Source organism: Metarhizium robertsii (genome assembly GCF_000187425.2).
Source record: "Metarhizium robertsii ARSEF 23 chromosome Unknown MAA_Scf_4, whole genome shotgun sequence".
NCBI lineage: Eukaryota > Fungi > Ascomycota > Sordariomycetes > Hypocreales > Clavicipitaceae > Metarhizium > Metarhizium robertsii.
In genome coordinates this window covers 1,601,791-1,625,324 of record NW_011942182.1, presented here as the reverse complement: position 1 = coordinate 1,625,324, position 23,534 = coordinate 1,601,791, and the positions used below count along the sequence as shown (strand labels likewise).

The following is a 23,534-nucleotide window of genomic DNA, read 5'->3' as shown; positions in this document are numbered from 1 at the left end:
CAAAGAACATGGGCTATATGTCATACATGAGCTCGTCCGTCATCGCCCTCTCCAAGCTACCGGCACCGTCCTCCGTCTCTCGATGAAACAAGTTCAGGGATACCGTGTGACAGCAGCCAGCTTCATCAACACCACCACACAAGACTGTGTTGGCGCTGCTGGTTGTGTCAGAAGCTTCCGCCCCGCCACCAGTCTCGTCCGACTCGGCCGTAAATGAACGAGGTGAAATCCATGTCTCCATATGCATGTTGGCCGTTTGTGTGGCCACCTACGGAGTGAAACGCTTACACAGACACGAGCCAAAATGACAGATGTTTGTACCGGTTGCATGGTTGGGCAATGCAGGTGTTGTAAACGCGCATGTTGCTGCAACCCGTGCGCCGTTGCTGCCAAATTTGACTCCCTCCGAGCTGGTACTACCTCGACCGACACTGACCCGAAGCCGAGTCCAGTTGTGTTGGAGCAGTAGCATCGCACGTCAGGCATCTGTGGGATAGCCAATTGCTCTACTCAAGTTGGCAGCCAGTGCGACCTGATTGATGGAGCAGACTCCGATGGCCAGGGCAGTGGCATAAGAACGACCAGACCTTGGCGAGGCCATGGAACTAGTAGATATGCCCCACGGCGAATGGAGCTTGGGAAAGTCGATGTCATTGCCGACTGGATATTCCAAATTGCTCCTCCTATCTACGTGCAGCGAATGAAGAAAGTTGCCAGAACTACCCTGTACGCTTCCCATCACGACAGCCCCAGTCCACTGCCGATGCCAAACCCGTCAGTATACATACATGTATATACATACGCACGCATGTACATACATCTTTATCCTGATCTGCATGAAGCCGTTTTGCTGTTCCTCATTTTCTTTCATTCTCGGTTGCTATATTTAGACAGCCTCCTGTCAGCCAGTCGCATATTAGCCGAGAATGTCTAATCAACCGCTTCTTACGGATTGGCTCTGAGCCCCTCGATTCTGTGAGGAAAAAAAAAAGAGGCGTTTTGCGCTTTTTTAAAAAAAATTAAAAAATTAGCCCACAATGTCTTGGAACAGGACGCCAGTCTCTGCCGCACGAATCACATATCCATGTTTTCTCCCATGTTCGAATGGAGGCATTCGGACTCTCCGTCGCCTAATTTGCCCGGAAATACCCCTTTGCCGAGGGCAGACACGGAAGAGAGGGAAGGAAGGAATGCCACCTTGGGTACGGAGTACAGAGTACAGGGTAATATTATCAGATGGTACTACACTTGCCCCCGCCGCCATCCGGGATATGCATCTTCTAGACCAGTCTCGTGCCCTTGTCTGTGTGTTATCTTTTCCCCCACCAAACCAGCTGTACATATGTACAATACCATGTGTGTCATGTTTTCTTTGTCCGGAAGCTGGGAGCAGCGCATGGCCATGGATTTTAGCTTTTTTTCTTTCCTTTTTGTTCAGGCAGTTTTAGTGCGGGTTGTGGGGGATCCGCTCAGGCATCGGCGAGAATCCGAACCCAAGTTTTCGCACGGCGCAATGTTAAATGCCAGGGATGTGCTTGTTGGCTGGGCATCGGGATCTAACCTGAACATGTTTCGTTCCACGAGTGCAACTGTTGTAGTGCAACGCTGCTCTGCTGTCTTGGGGTTACTGCATGACTGTGGGCCTTGGCATGTTGCCATATGCCCGGTAGATCTTGTCGTCGTACTCCGTAGAGACCCTTCTCTGGCCTTCAATTCGGGTCTTGTTTCATCCTGCAGACGCCGTGATGATCCCAAGCCCAAAGTTGGAATCATACCACTATTGCAACTCCTAGCATACACAACAAGTGCCTTTTCAACAGCCGCTTCGTGCCTGTCTCCTCCTATCGCGCATCCTCTTCATCCTCTTCATCGTCATTAGCCCGTCGACCAACACCCAGGTGGCCCAGCATCTGCATTAATGGGCCCAGAATGCCCTGCTCTCTACCCCAACTCACGTAGGCCTCCATGTCCCTCATCAACTCTTCATCATCTGCCTCTCTCAGCGCCCTGATTTCATCGTCATCGTCATCGTCATCGTCCTCTTCCACGGCATTGTTCATCATGCCCATCATTCCTCCCCCTGGCGCCACGCCTCGCTGAGCCAGCTGATTTTGCATGCGAGCCACTAGATCTGCAACACGGCCGTGGCCCCCGTGCTCATCCTCCTCCTCGTGACTGCCCCCAGCCTGTCCCCAAGGTAGTCGTGCACTTTGCGCCGTGAAAACATTCTGCTCCAGCGGTGGCGGCAAGGGATCAAATTCGTAATTTGGCTGTGCATCCAACAGATCCCGCGGCGCCACGGCAAGCAGTGCCGTTTGACCCTCGAGGTAGGCTAATCTCGTCACGCCGCGATCGACGACCGGGTCCTGCAAAGGAAGAGACGCCACGTCCACCTTGTCCAGACCCTTGGCTACTTGTTGCAACAACGCCGTGGCCTGGGCATTGTTCCACAGATCCCTGGTCTGGTGAATGTACAATTTCACCCAGAACTTTCGGGAATCCGAGTCTGCGCTGATGCCCCATATGGAAGGCGGTGCATCGAGATTTAGCTCCTGGAACAAGGCGCAATACAGCCAGGGCACCGTCTTAATCCCATGTTGGAGAATTTCCCGAGTCCCGCGTCCGTCATTGATCTGGAGCTTGGCGAGCACGAGGCTTTGTCGCAGATAGACAATGTCTGGGTGATCTGCAACAAGCTCCATTTGCTCGGTGAAGTCAATCAACCACCTTGACTCGTGGGCTCGCAGAGCCAGCAAGTGAATATAGTGTCTCATTGCGTATGGATCCTGTGGATCCAAAGAATACAGCAGCTTGGCCCATTCAAGAGCCGTCCGAAAAGTGCCTTTTCGTATCAAGCTGCGCAGGTAGTGAAACCCGGCAAGCCAGAACTGGCGATTCTCCGGGCGTCCAAAGTCGAAACGAGCACGGCCGTGCTCGATGTCTTGGCGAAATGCAGATGTGGTTACTCTCCCAAAGGTGAATAGCGCTCGTTCGCAAAGTTCCGCCGCCAATGCCATGTTTTGGTCCTGCTTTGCTACACTGCTGACTTGGAGTAGTGTTGAAACATGATATGCTGCACAAGAAATCCACTCATATTAGCTTTGTTTTCCTCTCCAATGGTGAAAACTTCAGGGGAGAAATAAATAATAGTAAGGAAATAAAGAAATATGTCAACAAAGATTTGTACTTACGAGCTTCCTTGAGCAAATGCACCATGCGCATTGGATCTCCGACTTGCACCAAGGCCCAGAAAACCCGTTGCACGGAATCATAATTGTCATCGTGAAGATACGCGTATTCAGTCGACAATCCATCGTCCGACTTGCCAATCTCCTTCATGGTCAAACCGCCCGCCGACTGGCGTGGCCAGTGATCCTTGCCCTGCACAAATATATTCCGTCGTAGCGATACTTCAGGCAGCTTCTTGGCGCCAGGCGGTTCTCGCAGATACGTCTCCAGATCAACTTGTCGGGACACATGCTGCCGCCTTCTGCGGTTCTGCTGCTCTTGCTGCTCCTCTGCGTTGGCGGACTCGATGACCTCGCGGCCGAATAGGTTGCGCATTTCGTTGATGGCTTTCAGGTGGTACGGGTTGATGGATAGCAGCTCATTCATTCGCTTCCGTGGCCCTACCGCTTCGCTGTCTTGCTTATCTTTCCCGAAACCAGAATTCATCTTCGAAGCGCCAAGTTTGAGCTCCTTGATGGCCTTGTCAATCTCGTCCTCGTCCTCGTCCTCCTTGGCGTTTTCATGAGCTGCCTGGGTCGTAGCGGCAGTCTTGGCCTTTTTACTCTTCTTCTTTTTCTTCCTGCTCTTTTTCGGGCCGCTGGGAGCTGGTTCGGCTGTAGGCAATTCTGGCGGTTCGATTAACGGCACGCCGTTGTCCTCCTCCTTCTCCTCCTCTTCGCCGTTATCCTCGCCTCCCAAGGCTGCGAACAGGTTCGGGCGTGGCCTGGGCGCCGCTTTGGCAGGCTCTTCGACATCTTCGCCCGCCTCGGGGTCCTCTTGGGTATTTAGTTGAGCTCTCTCCAGCTCTTTTTGCTGCTGGAGCTTGCGTAGCTGTCTACTCGACATGGCGCAGTGCAGACTGCCTGTCGCTCGGGTCGTAGTTGCAAATTCGATGACTGCGGCCAGATATCAGACGCAAGATAGATCCAATGCCGATAGACTGGCTGCATTCACACACAAGTTTGACAGATGGGCGACAATAGAAGCGGAAGTGCGTCGAAGGACAAGCAAGTTGGCCATGTTCAACCCAATCATGCTTGATCACCTTGATGTGGCACTTCGGAGCAGTTTTGTGTCACGCCGAGCTGGTCTGGTGGGGTTTCTGTCCACCACACACATAACTCCAACTCCTGCCGCCTTCAAAGAGACCAACCAAATAACGATCCTGAATTGTACGGGCTCCTTCGATGTTTGCCTTTGTTCACCCACGAAGTACCCAAGGGCCACGGCTGCAACAACTCATACCATTTCATCTTTTGTACATCTAATCATTACCAGCATGTCCGACGCATGGCGAGGTCATGCTAAGAGTCTAATCTTTGTCCAGGATAATCACATTCACATGCACATGCTTCTGGATTTACAACTTGAGCTCGATAGTCATATTCTCTGATAGTGGCCAATCCTTCCAGTTGCGAGAAGCCCAGCACTATTTTGAATCAAGCACATTTTCCAAATTTAGAGGTCACGGACCATTGGTTTACACTTTTGGCTTTGACGTCATTGAAGATGTCAGCCTGCAATCCCGCTTTGTGAAGAGTATCAAAAACTAAAAGGAAGTAATCGTCTTTCCAGCCATGCAGCGTGCGTCATGTTTCACGTTAACCTGCCCCCTCATCCCTTGCGTAAATCCAAATCCAAACTCCCATTGCTTGTTTGATCTTCCATGAAGAAAATCATTTTTTTCATGTCCCACTGCCGCCTAAAAAGACATGCGCATCCTGCACCTGGTCGCTTGAGCCACAGTGCGCCTTAGAAAGATCCCAAATATGTTGTTACACTATTACAAACCCGGATGATGAAAAGAAAGAAAGAATCAAGGCACGAATGAGACACAAGAGAATATGTGCTTTTGTTAAGATCATAGAGCGTCCAGAATGCTTCCCAAAGGTTGTAGAATGTTCATGTCGTTGATAATAGATGGAAGGCGGCTATTAATAGCCCAGTCATCGTCATGGGCAGGTCTCGCCGTTCTTCTTCGTCTTTACTGGTCGGCGACAGTCGCCGGATATTGTGGGCGGTTACCACCACGTCCGCCTCGGCCATATCCTCCTCTGCCACGGCCTCCACGGCCTCGTCCGCGGCCACGGTAGTTGCGGTATCCACCATCAACGCTACCCTGGCCGAAAGTTTCCATATTTTTGCGCTGTTCCTCTCCTCGCCACTCTCGCCCACCAGGTTTCTGGCCACCATTTTCGGCTCTCTCTCTAGATTCGCTAGAGATGTTGTCGAAGAATGATCTTGACTTGTTGTAGGGACCAGCAGGATCAGTATTACCTGGGTGTGTCTCAGGTTCTTTGATAACAGTCTCGCTTGGAGATTCGATTACATCGCCACTAGCAATAGCCTCCTTGACAATATCCTCCTTGTTGAACTTCGCATTAGACTGAGCGAAATCGAAATCAGAGTCAGGGACTTCAACCTTCGCAGCTCCTTGTCGCCCGCCTCGCCCACGGCCACGGCTGCTCGACGTTCCCCTGTTGGCATGGACTCGCATCTCGTTGACTTTGCTCGTCAGGTTGTCCATGGCGGTACTTCCACTATTGCCAAGCTGGGCCATTGCAACGGCAACTGCAGCCCGGGCGGCACTAGTGGCATCTTCAACACTAGGTGGTGCCGCAGTTGAGGCAGTCCTTGCACTGGCAGAAGGAGCTGGTTTCCCAGTATTGGGAAGTTGAAAAGGTTTCGGAGCATTGCCCGTAAGGGGAACAACAGGTGTGGGCCGTGTATGTGCCTTGTTCTTGGCGGATGCAGAGCCATTGCTTAGGTTCGTGGCAACAGCCTTTACTTCCTCAGCTGAGGGTTTGGAATCTACTGGTGGATTTGGTGCATTGGCAGGTTGTCGTCCACCTTGGGCGAGAGACTTTGGTTCAGTCGGTACGGGGCCAGATGTTTTCGCTGGATCTGCACCTGTGCCTGATTTGACATCCTGCGACGGGCCAGAGGGCAGGCCCCTTTGGGCTACATCTGGTCCTGGAGGACCGCCAGGGCCACCAGGAAACTGAGGGTTGCTCCAGGGTCCTGGACCTGGCGGGAATCCTTGACCAGGAGGTAACCATCCCGGAGGCGGAGGGTAAGGTACTCCGGCAAAGCCAGGGCCTGGCATAGGGCCAGGGCCGCCGCCGCGACCCCAAGAGTTGGGTGGTGGCGGTCCGCCATAGAAGTTGTTTTGGGGAGGGTAGGGAGGTTGGAACCCTCCATTCGAGGGTTGTTGTGGTTGTTGAACATCTCTAGCTCGAGCCTTAATATGCTGGTCAGCTTCGCTTCATGGCAAATACGGGTTTGAATAAAAAGTAAAGGAAAAATTGTCCCAAGATCAGAAGGAAGGCAACGGAAATCTCGACATTGTTTTTTGCGCTTTCCGATATGACAAATGTTTACATCCGCAAATATTTCATCACACAATGGACTAGGAGGGGATCTCAATGCGATGTGCTGTACTTACTCCGACAATGGCTGGGTCATCTGGCATGGCGGGAGGTTTTGTCTCCTTGATACCAGGATGTTCTTCGATTCGCAGATCCTTTACGTCACTGCCACGAAACACAATGTACTCATACACTTGGTCAGACGGGGAAATCTCCTCCTCGGGTCTTCCCCTTCGGCCCTCGGTGCCGAAAGAACGAACATTTTCGAGGGATACCGTAGACTCATCCGAGTTGATTTCATGTAGAGTTCCAGCATAGCTGCAGTACCGGTCAGCGAGTCACGTCGCAATAAGCCCAATGGATAGGCTTGGGAACTTACCGAATGTCGCTCTTGGATATCAGTGAGATGCGAGAGCTAAGATACCGTCAGAGGAGGTACGCGGTCAAGACGCAAAATTTGCTCTGGCGTACCCTAAGAATTCAGACATGGCTGCAAAACCGCCACGTTAAGCACGTAGCAAGCTGCGGGGAAGGAGGAAGGAGAAATTGCAGATGACAGTCGTAGATTGTCTGCAGTACAGTGTACTGAGAGCTAGAGGGAGAGAGAGTCGACGCTTGGAGAGGGAGGCGCGCGACGACGTGATGCAGTAGGCGTGTGGAGTTGAGGGAAGATGGTTTGTGCAGGGAAAGGTTTGTGTGGTGAATTCCGCCTCGCGAAGAGGTTGGGAGCTCCCCGGCACAGCCTGCGGTCGGTTGTACAACGGGATTTGTTCGGCAAAGCCCCACACAGAGGACCTGCCACGGAGTAGCAGTGTGCCACCTCGCACTTTGTAAAGTCAGCTACCCTATATGCTTTTACTGGCTTCCTGCTTTGCTCTCCTAACCAACTGCTGTTGCCGGAGGGTTTGTGTTAGAGTATTGGATGAAATGGCCGGAGCATTGTAATTCTTGCCGTAATCATCCGAAGGCTTTGGCATTAAGCTGTTTGACAGGGCAGGGCTGTCCATAGCTACATGACTTTGTGTCAGCTGGATGGGAGTCGGTGGATGATATCCTTGTGCAGTCAAATGACGGGCCAACTACTCGCTGTATTCGTATCAAAGTCTAGCTCCTGTCACTCCAAAGCGGCCAATACCACGGGGATAACCACTACGGCTCCACAAACAAAAAGGGATACCATTACATGAATAACAATCAGGCAAAGCCAGCGTCGCCATATGCATGACCCGAACTCCAAACTGCTAAAACACAAATCACCTGAACTTGCTGATGATGACTGCGATAATCAAAAGCACGAGAACAGTGATAATGGCAATTGTAATTATCTTATTCGTAGCCATCCTGGAAAGTCTCGCTGTTAGCTCTGATGCACACTGTACGTTCAGGCAAGGGCTCTCAAGAAATCTCCATTACCTGCGAGCCATCCCCCGCAACGTCTTTACACTCCTGTCGACGTAGCCTTCACTATTGAGCAAGGTCTCATGCGTCTGCTGAATTCTCTCGCGCTGAGATGACAGGTCGGCTAGTGTGCTAGCTCCGATAGCCTCTGTTTCATACGCCAATTGCTGACTAGCCTTTAGCCTCTGGGTGCTTCGATCGAGACGGTCCGTGCCGGAGAGCAACTGCTGGCGTTGCTCAAGATGAGCATCTGCTGAGCCTTCAGGCTCATCTCTGTATCGTGATGCATATCCTTGGTGATCATTAGAGAAGGACTTCAGCTTCCGGCGCTGGGAGTCGACATCTTGCTCGTAGTTGCGGAATCGTTGATTGACCTTGGCTCGTGAGGATGTTGGAATGTTTTGTTTCTCTAGGCGCATAGATCCCAACTATGATAGGGTTAGATTCTGTTGATTGTGAAGGAAAAACAAACACCAGGATACAGTGGACAGACGAACAAGCTCCTCTGCTTCCTCTAAAGCTCGCTCGGCTTGAGACACTGCATTTTTGCGGGGATCCCCTGACAACTCTGGGATTTGATCCAGTTTCTGTAGAAGATCGGCCTGTACAAGCTTAAGCTCTGCTTCGTAGGAGCTGAAGAGCTCAGAGCCAGCCTCGGTGTCGAGAGGGTTAGACATGTTGGCGGAATTGCGTTGAACGGCGAGGCGAGTATGAGAGGCAACCTAAAAGACCGGAATGCAGACAGCAAAAGGAGTATCGGGCCGAAGCGACAAATAGGGGAAAGCTTATTAGTTACTATGCGTGTTGATTCCAGTGGTTGGAAGAAAAGAGTTTGTCGTCGTCGGTCGCATTCGTCTTTGTCGTCGTCAGCTAAGCAAGAAACCCCCCGATCTTCGATGTCACAGGCATCTCGTTAATGCCACATGCAGCCACAAAGATCAACCGTTCACGTGAGGCGCCGCATCGGGCATGGTCCGTGCACTTGCTGGCCGGCTTTAATTGGCGCTGCAGTACAGAACGATTTCTACTTTTTCTTCCTTTCTCTTCACAAAAGTTGAATTTCCCCGGACGAAGAAAACAGGCTGAGTGCCGTGACTTTTGTCACAATGGCACGTAGTTGTATTAACCGGGCAGATTGATGTAGGATAATATTTATATTTTTCTTGCACGGCGCTTTCAAGAATTGGCGACTCGTACCGACGTTGGCCGATCCCGTTGAGTGCTCGACATGCCCTCTCCGCCGTCCGTAAGGTCCTGAAGCTGTGTGTGACTGTAGCTCAACCAGGCGGCCTTTTGTCAGGGAAGGGGGTGCGCGCCCGTGCCTTGCCAAAACTGTAGCGCTCTCCAGTTGTCCTTTGTTGAAACGACTACTCCGTAGACGTGTTTGTTGGGGTTTGAGGTCAATTGGCGCTGGTGTCTGGGCAAAACGAGGCTGGGCCAACGCGCGCGGGGGTGTGTGGGCATGCGGTTCACGTGGGCTTTCTGGTTCCATGTCGGTCGGGTTGGTTGGATCGACGTTGAGTGTTGACGTTGAGACAGACAGACAAGACAAACGCTGGCTGCGCCAGTTGAGCACTCCATGTCGGACGCCGGCTACTATAACATTGGGTCGATGCTCGACACTGCGCACGCACGCTGTACATACATGTAGACAAATGCAGCATACTGAACTCGGCAGGCGTGACCCGCGACAAAGGTCATGCGGATGCCCATGAGTCTATGACCGACTGAGCGGCCATTCTCTGCGTCAGGAAGTACTTATTCAATCCACATCCCCATTCCGCCTTAACAGAGTCGGTCGCATCCTCCTGGTCGTGTGCAAATCCATCTTTGTTATTCATCATTATTTTGCCTTATCCCCTCTCGCCCGGGTTCGTTGCGATTTTGCTTTGGTTTGGCCGCCATGGCACGGCCACAACACACGTAAGTTCAGCCCTCACCCGCCGGAATGTCTCATTCGAGTCCATGTTTGAAGCAGAGCTCCCAACGTCATCGAATCGGGCTTGGCCCTGCTATCAGGCCCTGCTATCATGCCGTGCTCTGGCTGCGGCAAGTTGCGCCACATGCTTCCCGTTCCCGTCCCCTCTCTGCCAGCCGTTTCCAAGTGCGATTTGCATTTGGATGCCGGTCAACTCTTTAATTGCCTGGGTAATCCTTTCTCTCCCCCCCATTTCCTTGAGCCGTGGTTCCTTTGACACAAGTCTTGAGTTGTGAGCATGTGATTGCGACCCTCTGCTGCGTCTCAACCCTGCGCTGCCAAACACTTGCTGTCTGGGCTTCAATTGAATAGATAGCTCTCGTCACTGTCTCTCGTCTCTCTCCTTCACATACGACATGCCGTTCACCATGAATCGCCGCGCTGACTTCTCGACCAGGAAGAAGGTAGCCATTGTTGGTAGTGGGTGTACAGGTATAGCTGCATTGTGGGCGCTGAATAGAACATATCATGATGTCTATCTTTATGAAGCTGCCGATCGACTGGGTGGTCATACCAACACTGTTCAGTGGAAAGTGGGAAAGTATTCGACGGCAGTCGATACTGGATTCATTGTTTTGAACAGTGCGACCTATCGTAAGTGGCCACGCCCATATCCTTCTTTTCCTTTCCTCCGTAATACAATGTTTCTCGGATACTCATATTTGGTCAACGCACCAGCAAATTTCATCAATTTTCTTAAAAAGCTCAATGTTCCGCTTGACCCAACAGAAATGACATTTGGTGTTTCACGAGATCAGGGACTGTTTGAGTGGGCGGGCACAAACCTCGGCACAATCTTTTGCCAGAAGAGAAACATCTTTTCATTAAATATGTGGCGGATGATATTCGACATAATACGATTCAACCAGTTTGCGCTTGACGTCATCATTAACGCCGAGGATGAGCAACCGGTAAAAGAGACCGACAATGTACTGCATTCTGTTGGCAGGATGGAAACCATTGGCGAGTACCTTGACCGCGAGGGCTACTCAGACGCTTTCTGCAACGACTATTTGATACCTATGACGGCAGCCGTGTGGAGTACAAGTCCTGATAAGTGCAGCCTCGAATTCCCAATTCTGACACTTGTACGGTTCTTGTAAGCACTTTGGATGTATAAAAATGAATGCCCATGGAATTGTGATCTAACAGATGTTGTATAGGTGGAACCATCATCTTCTTTCTACTCTTGCGGCCCGACCAGACTGGTTGACACTGAGGGAAGGATCACAATCATATATTGATGCGGTGATGAAAGGTTTCCCACCTAACCATCTCTTTTTGAATACGGCCGTGAGACAGCTCTCGAATGACGAAGACGGCCGCGTCGTGCTGCATTTTGAAAATGGAAAATCAGACACTTTTGATCATGTAATCCTGGCCACTCATGGCGATCAGGCATTAGCCATCTTGGGACCGTCTGCGACTGATCAGGAACGTGCTATTCTGTCCTGCTTCCAAACATCTCAGAATGAGGCTGTTTTGCATTCTGACCTAACACTCATGCCGAGGAACCGTAAGGCCTGGTCCAGTTGGAATTACCTCACCCTATCTTCCTCATCCAAAACCAACGTCGACCAAGTATCTTTGACCTACAACATGAACATACTACAGCACATCCCCCGAGAGCCATTCGGCGATGTCCTCGTCACCTTGAACCCTCTTCATCGACCTCGCGCCGCCCTGACCAAGGCAAGATTCTTCTACTCGCATCCACTGTACACACCAACAGCCGTTCGAGCCCAAAAGTTTTTGCGACATATACAAAACAAACGGGGAATTAGTTACGCCGGAGCCTGGACCAAATACGGATTTCACGAAGACGGCTTCAGCAGCGGTCTGCATGTGGCACAAGAGCATCTCGGTGCCAAACTGCCATTTGATTTTATAGATTCAACATATAGCCGAGGAAAGAAACCAAAGTTGGGCCTGGCGGATCATTTCGCGCGTTTACTGATCTTACTCGTCCAAGTGTTCGTCGTTCAGATTCTGGAGCGCATAGCTGGAACAAGTAGACGTCCGGTAAAGTCAGTACTCAATGGAGTCAGACCGAGACGAGTTCTAGAAAAGCAGGCATAATTTAGAGCAGCATGATTTGTATTATTAATGATCGCTATATGGTGGGGTGGCATAATTCACATCTTGGGCGCACGACTTGAGTTGGGTATTCCTGCTTGGGTGTCATATTGTTTATATGTATTATTCACTCGAGAGGTCAGCCAATTCATACAATTTCGGTTCCAAGTCGTTAGAAGTCATATGTATGCCTTAATTTACGAAGAATTGACCACGCCATGTGCTAGTTGAAGCGGTACTAGACGTAGGTTTCTTCATTGGTGCTAAATAACCAAGGGAGAAGAATCCACCCAAACACGCGCAAGACGAGCACTTGAAATAGTGGCTTTTACCATAAGAACCACCTAAATATTCAAAGAAATCCTGGTCCCTAATCTAAAAACCGTCGTTATTGATTTGTTACTCCATGCCGTACGTGTAGAGGTACACAGCGTGGCCACCAACGGGCTGCCCCACCTCCAAGTCAACATCATGTCACCTCAGCCGAAAGCAAAATCGTCTGGTCCGACCTCGACCGCCCTGGCACCTTCAGCTATACCACGCATCCAATCCGCCCGCGAAACACAATGAACAGCGCACCGCGGCTGGCGCGAAGCTCTGCGCGTACCTCTTCGTCACAATGGGCATGCTTCTTCTGCCGAAATACTCGGACTCAGCAGTCCCAATTGCAGTTCGGCCTGCACAGCCTTCGTCGAAACGCATCGACGTCGAACCCACGAGGAGGAGCAGCGGCGCAACAGTCCCAGCAGGTAGCACCGTCTATGGAGCAGATTCGGGCTCACTACAACAGGAAAAACCAGACAGTGGCGTACGTCTACCCATATTTCTGCTGTCTGCGGAACAATCGAAGCTCATTGTTTTTCTGTCTAGCTACTACACTATCAGCTTGATTCTCGGCACAGTCGCCCTGTCATACGGATCCGTACCTCTGTACAAAATGGTACGTTTGGAATCCGCAATCATCATCAAGTAACTTCGAGGAAGGACACAGCTAAATGACCGATTCCCCGCAGATCTGCCAAACTACCGGCTGGGGCGGCCAACCAGTCCGCGCACACGGCGGCTCCTACGACGGCGACATTTCTAACCGCCTCGTGCCCATCACGTCCGCTAACCGAATAAAAGTCACCTTCAATGCCTCTGTATCTGACGAGCTCCCCTGGAAATTCGTTCCCCAGCAGCGCGAAGTCCGCGTCCTACCCGGAGAGACCGCTTTGGCCTTCTACAAGGCCACAAACAAAGGCGACAAGGATATCATTGGCGTCGCGACGTACAGTGTTACGCCGGCGCAATGTGCCCCCTATTTCAGCAAGATTCAGTGCTTTTGCTTTGAGGAGCAGAGGCTAAATGCCGGAGAGACTGTGGATATGCCTGTCTTCTTCTACTTGGATCCTGACCTGCTAAATGACTTGAATATGAAGGGTGTGGAAACGGTAACACTCAATTACACATTCTTCAGTAAGTTTGATTGCAAGTCATGCGCTTTTGATATGGCAGCTGCTGACATACTGTCTACAGAAGCACGATATGACAACAATGGTCGATTCAAGGCTCCTGCTGTAGCTTGAGCAGCTGACTGTCCTCTCACAATTCCAATATTACTGAAATAGTAGAGTTCAGAAAGATGATTGTATAATAGAAAGGATAGGATGTAACATTGTGCTGCATAGCCATGTACTTTTACATAGAAGAATTGCTCCATATTCAATATTGGGCGTTTATAGCATCACTCAACACCATACATGAATTCGGTTTTCCACAGAGCCTCCTGACGTTTAGAAGGGAAAATTCAAGGCACCACGCTTCCTGTGAATGGATTCGTTGACTAGGAGTCCGATATGACTATCAATATCAATCTTCAGGAAACAAGCTGGGCACATCGAAGTGCAACCCAATCCAGTATAGCGCCGTTGAGAACTGCATCTCAGATTTCCCACCTGACGAGTTGACTCAGCACATCTGACTCGACCCGCACCTCAACAGCATAGGGTAAAACTTCGTCACGTGATCCCCACACTACTCGCCTAATTTTCAACCCACAAGGACATCTTTGAATTTTCTCGTGAGTATTCCTTCCCTCCGTGTCCCGTCCGTTCTACATCACCCAACGCCGAGCCTCCTTCGTTGCTCCTCAACAAGAACTATCACAATGGCCAAGGTCAGCAGCAGTAAGTATCAATTTGCCTCACATGCTACGCAACATACGCATTCTAAACCATAAAATAAAAAAAACTTTGGCGACTAATGCTCCATTCCCCAGCCGTTTCGTCCTCGCGACGCAAGAGCAGAGCCGCTCACTTCAAGGCTCCCTCCAGCCAGCGCCGTGTCATCATGAGCGCTCCTCTCAGCAAGGAGCTGCGTGAGAAGTACAACGTTCGTCTCCGGCAATCCAAACAGTAGAATAAGAAAAATTTAGCCGTGTCGTTATTAACAGCCCCTCTAGGTGCGCAGCATCCCCGTCCGCAAGGACGACGAGGTCACGATTGTTCGTGGAACCAACAAGGGCCGCGAGGGCAAGGTCACCTCCGTCTACCGTCTGAAATACGTCATCCACGTCGAGCGTGTCACCCGCGACAAGGCTTCGGGCCAGTCCGTTCCCCTGGGCATCCACCCCTCCAACGTGGTCATCACCAAGCTCAAGCTCGACAAGGACCGCGAGGACATCCTGGCCCGCTCCAAGGTTGGCCGTGAGCTGCGTGCCAACAACAAGGTTTCTGCTTAAATGCACCGCTTGTTGAATGCAAAAAAACAGGGGCTCAGGCATACACCTGCAAAAATTTGAGAAACGATCAACTATGAAGACATTGACACAAATTTGGGAAATTCGAGGTAAAGGAATTGGCATGATACTCCGGCGTTCTTTTTTTTTTATCGAGATGCCTGCTTTGGCAGGTCATGTCTACGACAGGGTAGATGAATTGAGAATTTCTTGGTTCTCAATGGCCATTTCACCAATTTGTGAAATGCTCCATGGGAGGCGTTTCCCGAAGTCATGTTGCTCTTGTCAAGTCCGCCGTGAGAGTGACTGATTGATTTCACCTTCGGTAGCTTCAAATTTGAAGCATACTAGGTTGTTCTACATGGAACAATCTGGCAACAGGTGGGCAATTGTTTTTGACCAACTGTTCTGTCCTCGTAGATCTTGTAGGCTCCCTTTTCTTTGTATGCAAAGGTGAGTATTGTAGTCCCCTCCCGCTAGGATATCTCCGCGTCAACCACTGAGCCCATGGTTTTCGAGGTATACGACTGGCGAAGAACAAACCAAGTAGGAGCTTTTATACTATCACCAGTCTCTTACTCTTGCCCGAAGATTTTCACCGAGGGTTTGCTCTGTGAAGATGAAAATTTGATGGTAAGGCACATGCCGAAGATTGACTTGCGGTTAAACGCGGACCGATCATTCTTGACTCTGCCCACGTAACATCATCATCGAACCATAGGTTTTACATGACTTACGGCTTCACATGACGCAGTCTGTCGTTGAAAATAGATGTTACATATACAGCCGTGGTCTATTTTCTATCATTTCTTCACCTCGGTGGGCAAATAGCTAGTTCTATTCTACACAGAAGTTCATATGTGAACTGCATCTGTTGTATTTTATGTCTTGTAACCGGTTGGTGGTATCCGAGCACAATATCTTTAGTGGCTTTGACATAAGCATTGCTAAATGTACCATGTCCGAATGCAAAAATAAGAAACCGCAACTCCTCTCTGCATGTCATTGCCACATTTCCTCAGCATATGCGCATCTTTTTTTCAGAACGACACCACTGCGGCCGATGCCGCAGTAACGCAGCAGTTAGTTGCTGTGGGCTGTTTAGAAATATATATCTATATCGTTGTCCGGCATCAAAGTCCAGATAGCTCGTCAAGCGCAGCGAAGTAAAAGGTTAGTCATACAACAGCCAACATTTGTGTTGGCGAGCTACTCATATAGTCTATAAGCATGAAAGCAATAAGTAATGCTCTTGCTACTGTTCTTGACGGTTTGAAATTCGACAGTAGGTAGGAACTCGCATGCACGCCTGGGCGGCACGTTGACCAGAGAATTGTCAATCTTCAAGTTGTTTCTTTGCCTCCGGAGACAAAAAGTGGTCGATTCTCCACCTTGCTGTGCCTGATGTTGGATGAGGTGTTGTCGTCCGCTGGGGACAACTTGGAAGACGTCCCCTTTGGCGAGGTCGAGGCGTTAGCAATCGTGGGTGTAAGAGATGCAGTGGCATGACCGGCATAATTTGGCAATACACCCCGTGCCGTCATTGAAGACACTGTGCCAGGAACGGCAGTGGCACTGGACTTGCTTCGTTTCCACATGCTTTGCCAAATTTCATTCCGAGTTTTGCTTGACTTTGCGTTAGTGAATATGAATGATACTAGATGTAGTTCGTGGCTCTCTCACCCGTTCGTCGCCATGCATTTTCGTCCCCGGAACAAGATGTTGGAGCCATCGTCCTCATCGGAAGACTTTTCTTTGCACCCATCCGTTGAATCATCAGCGTTTTCAACCAGGGCCTTTCGAAAATCACCATAGCTACATCCAGCTGGCCCGCTGTTTGATGATGTCCCCTGATAGTCCCTGTATTGATCCTCCAGCAGTTCATCAGAGTTTGTCAAGTTTTCAGACTGAGTTGCAGCCCCAAGAGCGCTGCGAGACAGGCGCTGAGTAGCTCTGCCGAGAGATCGAAACGGATCAATAGCCATCTTTGGCGTCTTCGACATGGTATTAGTACCTCCACGAGGAGGAGGAGGACCTTGCGTTGTGGGAGCCGATACTGACGTTGGATGCTGGGGCTTGACGGGAGAAGGGGGGTAGAAGTCTTTGCCATCAAATTTAGGTAGTCCCTTCTGAAGATGACGAGGTGCTTTGCCCCAGTACATATGGCGAGCCCGCAACTCATCTTCTGTCAGCTCACGGCTGTACAAATAGCAGGGAGAGTTGCCTCTTTCAAGACTTCTGCCCTCAGGAAGTCTTCCGATTAAATATGGCTTTTCACTAAAGCTCTCTGAACCAGTAGAGCCTGCTGAATGGCCCTCCTTCATTCCTTGACCATAGCCTGTATCTTCAGCTGAAGAGCTAGAAGATATGGGAGCAGGCAGCGGCATGGGAACCGAAGCAGTGCTCTCTGCTCGAGGATGAAATGGAGGTGCTAGTGCAGCATTGACGGGTAGAGTGGAAGGCTTTTTGGTAGGCTCACTTGATTCAGACGAATCTGGGGTAATTTTTGCAGAAACGGGAGCAGACGCAGACTTGACAGATTTCAAGGTAGAAGAGCGCCGACAACTATACATGTCATGGGTCCTCTGTATTTTTGTTGACGACGCTTGAACTGCGGCCGCTTGTGAGATGGAAGACTGGCGGGAAGTACGGTCCGATTTGGCCTCGTTTGTTGTCGACGATGCTGTGTCCCCTTCATTATTATGAAGGACTGGGCTGCATGAGCCCTGTTGAATCTCGGACTTGGGATACTGGGTTTTCTCCGCGTCAAGCTGAGATTTCAAGGTCTTTGCAAACTGCTGAATCTGTTCTCGAACCATTTCGGCTTGATTCTCCATGCTCTTTTCGTCGATCTGATGTTTGTTGTACTGCAGCTGGTCTTCATAGTATCTAAGAGTGGATCTCAAGCTCTCTATTTGCTTCTTTGTTATTTCACTGGGGCGAATAGATGAGATCGGGACAGCCGAATGTCCAGTCAGACTAGGAGCAGTTGACGAAGATGTCGCTGGAATGTGCATCTGCATTGGCCGGTCCGGCTTCGCTTGCATAGGATGCATTGTAGCTCCCAGAGTGTATCTGGGTTGCATGATCGCAGGACTTCCAATACCTCCAACGGGAAATCCTGGGAGAGGTGTCATTCCATAGTGGTAGAATGGACTACCGCCAGGGGGGACCCATTGGCCGTGGACATAATATGGTCTGCTAGGATCAAAGTTCTCAGGTGGCGAAATTCGGACTGAGTTTGAGCTTTCTGAGTTGGCAGAATCTCCCTGCATGTCGCTTGTTCCGAGTGTTTCGGTGGACTTGAGTGTAGGCTTTACTGGCGGTGTTGGAGAGGCAGGGCCTTGGATCATGCCAAAGGAGCTACCCATTCCAAAGCCCATTTGCCAAGGGGCAAGGGGGTAGGGATGAGGAGCACCATGAGCCAGGGCAGCAGGCATACCTGGAAAGAAACCGGGGAAGAGAGGGGGGAAGGCACCAAACGCTTGATGCGACAGGGCCGCGGGAATGGGATATGTAGGCACATCTCCATGGCCATGGCTAGCTGGACGATGGGCGTAAGCGCCCTCTCCTCCAACTTTTTCTCTTGTCCACTTGGCCGTTGGCGATGACGAACCTCGAGTATTGGGAACGATGCGACCACCGGCTGTAACTCGAACATGAGTTGGGGACACAACCGCCTTGTAGAATCTCTGGAAGCCTTCGTCTTTCTGGGCGGCAAGTCCAGCCGGAGCCCCTATTGGGTGGTGCTCGCCATGTTCAGACTCTGTTCGGCCCCGATACTTCCATTCGGCATCGGTGCCGTCAAGCTGGCGAACCGAAGACTCTTCAACGGCAGGCTGGTCTGCATTTACGTTGTCTGTTGCCTCCTCCTGAATCAGGGGAAGGGTTCTTTCGGGAGACATGCGAAATATTTCCCCTGAAAATTCATACATTAGTACAGAATCAGGATAAACAAGTCAAAAACTTAGAAAAAGAAAGTCTCATCTCACCGAAAACGGCGTCGTGGTGCAGTTTTTGGCACAGTTTGTCGTACAAGTTTTTACTTGCAGAGACTTGTCTCATTCGCAGCAACTCCCGAGCCGTGTAAGTCTTGGAGACCATTTTGACGTCAACAAAAGCAAAAAAGAAGAAAGAACGGTGGTGTTCTTTCGATTGCCAAATGAACAAGGTAGGAAATTTGTGTGCTGTGCCAAGTATCCGTATATTGGCTTGAATGAAAGTCAGAATGGGTGCGACCTGTGACCAGAGCTTGCCAGCGTCAGTGATTTGCTGTGCCTCTAACTGCGACCGAAGAAACCAAGATAGCTCATGAAAAGCAATAATATATGGTGATTGATCTAGTGGCTTTCCGAGATCCACAGTGACCTGTATGCAACGATGATAGTTGTGTAGCAAATTATACCGAATAAGGGGGGTGGCTGATGGACTCAATAGGTGGTCATGTTGTTGGGCAGCGTAGAGGCAACGAAGGATTCGCTTTGTCCTCCTCGACTTGGTCAAGACCATGTTGACTTCTCGTCACACAAGCCAAATGGGAAACGAAGGTAGGTAGAGCAATGATAAACAGGCCTTGTGTATGTCCGCACTTTGCCAATGCACAGAGTCGTAGTGTGAGCCACTGCCAGGGTTGACATGTGTGGAAGGCCGCTAGCGGCGGGTTGTTGCCAGAGAAATTAGGAATAAGACACAATCTTCAGATGAACCGATGGCCGGAGAGGGAGAAAGACAAATATAATGGCCGGCATGACCCCAAAGACACTATGACAAACAAATCTCGGATCCGAGGAACGAGATGCTAAACGGGTGGTATTGGAATGGGGGAGTTGGATCGAGGGACAAGTGCAGAACGAAGGGAGAGATATGCGCAGCGAACAAGCAAAGAAAGAAGAACTCACGAAGCAGTTTGCTCAGAAAGCAGTCAGAGAGCAGTATGCATACACGGCCTCGGTTGCTACACTCTCAGTTGAACGGACGGTTGGATAGAACCAAAGAAACTCGAGATGGACGAAACAGAGGGGTTTTTAGATACGATGAATGCAACGATGGCTTGTTCAGACGAGGAGAATGAGCTTGAGAAGTAGAAATCGAGTCTGTATGATTGTTACAATTTGGCTCGTCAACGTGGTTATCCACTGCAACATACCCAAGAGATATAAAGGAGAGTAAGAGCAGCCGTATCAGCCGTAGCTGTTGCGATTTGGGACGACGCAGTTGGAAACATGAGGAGGTAGGTAAGGTAAGAGGACTTGAGATGGCTTGATGTATACGGGGCGGCTTGTGGTGTTTGCAAATGGGAAGGAAGGTCCTTCCCTCTCCCAAAAAAATGACAACGAAGTATAGCACGAGGAATCAAAATGGAAGGAGCAGCCTCAGACGCGAGCGAGTAATGACAGCCACGGTACCGTACGTACAAGAAAACACTTGGGGCATTTCCACTGCATTGTGGCCGAGTAATGAGGAGAAGAGAAGGAAAAAAAAGCAAGGACAGCACGAGCAATCCCAAGTGTTATTGCAGGCAAGTTCGATGGTATTCCGTCATTGTTTGGGATCGGCAAACTACACCGTCCGTCTTCATGACAGCTGGTGTTTGATGGACGGGCGAGTTTTCACAGCCGGCAAGCCAAAGTGTCGTGTAAGAAACAGGATTCCACCAAACGTTTTTGGTCCTCAGGATAGACATCGATAGGGGGTGGACAATGCATGCGGCTGACTATACAATGACAATAGACAACAAGGGGGATTGTGCAGGATAATTATGAACCAACAATCAACAGGTATACCATTGAAAAGTCTCTATAGTCAGATTGAGCTTGAGAAAAGATTCATATAAAGGACAATTACAGAACCAAATTCCGAGAATAAATAATTCCTAGTGAAGATAGAGCGGAGACAGTCTACATGTTGAGTACTGAGACACCTCAATACATGTCTAGGTAGATAAATATTCGTACAAAAAGGTAGAACAATGATTAAAATCTGAGCCGTGATGATTTTCTTTCCGTCTGACCGAATTTCCTGTGCTTCACAAGGGTGCCCGCATCTAGTCTACGGGGTAGTTGTGCCATTGCTCTGTTGCTAATTACCCAAGAACTTCTCCCTAATTACGTCGCTCCATCCAAAAAGTCAAAGCCATCGTCAAACATTGATCTCCACGACAAATACGCACCCGAAAAACACATCACTCATTTTGAATATGTCTTGATCAAGCCGACAGTGCGAATATTGTACTACCGTTCGTCGGGTCCATCAGGTTCTGGGATGGGTGTGATTGGTTTTGGCTTCGGCGGAGGATCTGCCGCATCCCCTGACCAAGTCGACAGAAGCGGGGACAGGCGGTACATGCTGGATGCTGTTGTGAATATTATGATCAGTTTTATTAACTCATACTCTATGCAGAGTTTAGAGAATCGCATACAGTGGCAAAGGGGTCGATAACGCAGCACGGAGTCAAATTCTCTAACCCTCGGAGGAGTGACCAAACCGTTGGATCGAAATCAGCAGTTCTATCGAGAGGCTATCGAACTGCCTTAGTTTTCAGCGTCGTCGGGCCTTGACAGTAGCGGAAGCTGCTGGGTTTATAAAGACGATTGTACTTGTCAACACCAGGGTGAAAAAAAAGGCCCGGGAGGTCATCAGGTTCAAAATGCCCAGTCATGACTGTTAGTTTCCCTTTCCAGACTTGCGCTCTGACAAAAGCAAAAGCAAAAACCCAGGTATCCCAGCCCAAAATAGCAAACCGAGGATGGAGAAGCTCTGGGGTGAACGGAGAAGGATGAAACAAACTGAGGCACCACACGCTTCCCGCAAGTTCCATGGCCGAAAGGGACCACGCGCTCAGCCCATATTAACCGTTTTCTGACAATGGACGGCTGTGGGCGATGATCTTGGCGAGATTGGTGACACCAATGGCAGGTGAGTTTCCATAAATGTTCATACGTATTTCGCATGCAGGGTACATTGTGCGCGCGCCACACTGCATATGTGAGAACAAATGTTTCAGCAGGGTGTAAATAATCCGATGCCAATATTCAGTGTAGTTGTCGCGACCTGTACAATGTAATACCATGGCGTAGAGGTGTGTGCTGTAGTATGGTAGCGTATACTTGGCGACTGGCGATAGATCTTTGTCACAAACTGTACCATACATTGGGGAATTGAAACATTTACCAAGGAACAGCCTTGGCGGCAGTGAAAACATTGTAGTCTGGTACAGGACTATAGTCCGTGATAAATGTTTCCCCCCCTGAAGCTCGGACATCGAGGTTGACACAGATGGAGCATGTCTCGTCTCATCTGCGCTGCGGCGGTTTCTACATCAAGTTTCAACGGCCGCTCAGAGCGGCTGGGCAAGGTAGTATGTACACTATGGTGCCTGCTAGGAGGCTCCCTTTTCTGCAGCAGATATGTCGTTTTAGCAGTGGCACTCTGTGGGCTATTTCAGGACAACTACCCTCAACTTCCCAGACTGGCCAGAGAGCTGTTTTGAAACTGATTTGCATACTTGCATGTGCGAACCTTGATAGGTTTTTCATCGTCCCTGGCAAGGACGAGGAGGCAGCGTATAGTCATGGCGAGGCTTGAACGGTTACAGAAAGGCGAGGCGTGCACTCCTGGACATGAGGTCTGGGCTAACCTTCTTCATGGTGACATGGTCTTAGTACTAGTTTAGGTACCACGGCAAAGAGCGAGCGGAGTATGACGACGGTACTAGTTTCATGACGAGCGGGACTTCCCGTTGACATGTGGTGAAGACGCATGAGCGGCGAGTTGGGAGGCCTTGAGCAGTGACAGGGTTTGTGTTCTTGGTAGGTCGCCAACATAAGACAGGGACACGATGCGACCAGAGGAAGTGAAGCCAGCCTGTTGCCTGGCTCTGGTGTGCATATTTCCGACTTGAGCAAATGGAAACCGCAACCAACACCGCACCGGATTTAGGCACAGTCCAAGGTGTATTCCGTGCTTACTTAAGTAGGTACCTTTAAGTACGCTCGCGGTCCCTGGTTCTGGTGACAGCACAACTACCACAAGACAGTGGAAAAGTCTACTTACTTAAGTACTTAAGTACTGTAAGTAATGTATTAAATGAAAACATTGAACTCTAACAAGCTGTCTTGTCATAACTGATAGCCAGGGGGCAGTCACCAGAACAACCTTGGCGCAGTAAGGTACCTACCCAGGTATCTACCTTAAGTAAGTACTAAGTAACTACTTAGTAAGCAAGGTACTTAGGGTACAACTAGCCCTGTGGCCGCACCGAGGACGCGCATGGTGGCTCTGCAGCCCCTCTTCAAGCTCAAAGCCGCCACGAGGATTGCCGTGCCATCGAGGACCGTAAACGCCAGGCACCATTTCGCTTTCTTTTCCGTGCAGACGCAACACGACCCCAATCCTGCTTCTCCAGACGTCTGTCTCTACAGCAAAAAAAGCCACCTGCCCCATGCATCTGTCCACAATTACGCGACGATGCCTTGGAAAAGCTCTGCATGCCCTGCACAGAAAAAAAAACACCAACCAAGCTCCTTCGAGCTGCCATGTCCCTGTCGTCGCCGGACATGCGGCCAAAAAGACGGGTTGGCCTGGCTTGCCTGTTGCCTGTTGCCTGGGACCGTTGGACACGGGGCAATGTGGGCCTCGATGGCTGGGATCGGCGACATTGGTCCTCGGCAATCGGGACTGGGCTAATCGACGACACTTGAATCGAATCAAGAGAGGTCAAAAAGGAGAGAGCGCATGAGGAAATTAATGAAAGCCGCGGCAGCCCTCC

At 50.2% G+C, this 23,534-nt stretch overlaps 7 protein-coding genes across 7 annotated transcripts; 3 read left to right on the top strand and 4 right to left on the bottom strand.

The window, feature by feature from the left end:
* Window positions 1-1,841: 1,841 nt before the first annotated feature.
* MAA_02624 (Nulp1-pending protein) lies at window positions 1,842-4,074 on the bottom strand (the record flags this gene model as incomplete). Its single annotated transcript, XM_007820622.2, has 2 exons — window positions 1,842-3,073; window positions 3,192-4,074. 2 exons carry the CDS (start codon window positions 4,072-4,074, stop codon window positions 1,842-1,844), a joined length of 2,115 nt encoding a protein of 704 aa, XP_007818813.2.
* A 1,138-nt stretch (window positions 4,075-5,212) lies between these two features.
* MAA_02623 (Like-Sm ribonucleoprotein (LSM)-related domain protein) lies at window positions 5,213-7,084 on the bottom strand (the record flags this gene model as incomplete). The annotated part of the gene is made up of 4 exons (XM_007820621.1): window positions 5,213-6,469; window positions 6,674-6,914; window positions 6,976-7,011; window positions 7,068-7,084. 4 exons carry the CDS (start codon window positions 7,082-7,084, stop codon window positions 5,213-5,215), a joined length of 1,551 nt encoding a protein of 516 aa, XP_007818812.1.
* A 765-nt stretch (window positions 7,085-7,849) lies between these two features.
* MAA_02622 (vesicle transport v-SNARE protein) lies at window positions 7,850-8,671 on the bottom strand (the record flags this gene model as incomplete). The annotated part of the gene is made up of 3 exons (XM_007820620.2): window positions 7,850-7,937; window positions 8,010-8,422; window positions 8,492-8,671. 3 exons carry the CDS (start codon window positions 8,669-8,671, stop codon window positions 7,850-7,852), a joined length of 681 nt encoding a protein of 226 aa, XP_007818811.2.
* A 1,669-nt stretch (window positions 8,672-10,340) lies between these two features.
* On the top strand, window positions 10,341-12,051 carry MAA_11088 (uncharacterized protein; the record flags this gene model as incomplete). Its single annotated transcript, XM_011413054.1, has 3 exons — window positions 10,341-10,566; window positions 10,651-11,071; window positions 11,136-12,051. 3 exons carry the CDS (start codon window positions 10,341-10,343, stop codon window positions 12,049-12,051), a joined length of 1,563 nt encoding a protein of 520 aa, XP_011411356.1.
* A 616-nt stretch (window positions 12,052-12,667) lies between these two features.
* Window positions 12,668-13,616, top strand: MAA_02621 (cytochrome-c oxidase assembly protein; the record flags this gene model as incomplete). Its single annotated transcript, XM_007820619.1, has 3 exons — window positions 12,668-12,988; window positions 13,062-13,506; window positions 13,567-13,616. The coding sequence occupies 3 exons, from the start codon at window positions 12,668-12,670 to the stop codon at window positions 13,614-13,616; spliced, it is 816 nt and encodes a 271-aa protein (XP_007818810.1).
* Window positions 13,617-14,197: 581 nt separating this feature from the next.
* On the top strand, window positions 14,198-14,770 carry MAA_02620 (uncharacterized protein; the record flags this gene model as incomplete). Its single annotated transcript, XM_007820618.1, has 3 exons — window positions 14,198-14,216; window positions 14,309-14,421; window positions 14,492-14,770. The coding sequence occupies 3 exons, from the start codon at window positions 14,198-14,200 to the stop codon at window positions 14,768-14,770; spliced, it is 411 nt and encodes a 136-aa protein (XP_007818809.1).
* Window positions 14,771-16,110: 1,340 nt separating this feature from the next.
* Window positions 16,111-18,871, bottom strand: MAA_02619 (uncharacterized protein; the record flags this gene model as incomplete). The annotated part of the gene is made up of 3 exons (XM_007820617.2): window positions 16,111-16,393; window positions 16,451-18,686; window positions 18,760-18,871. 3 exons carry the CDS (start codon window positions 18,869-18,871, stop codon window positions 16,111-16,113), a joined length of 2,631 nt encoding a protein of 876 aa, XP_007818808.2.
* Window positions 18,872-23,534: the final 4,663 nt, after the last annotated feature.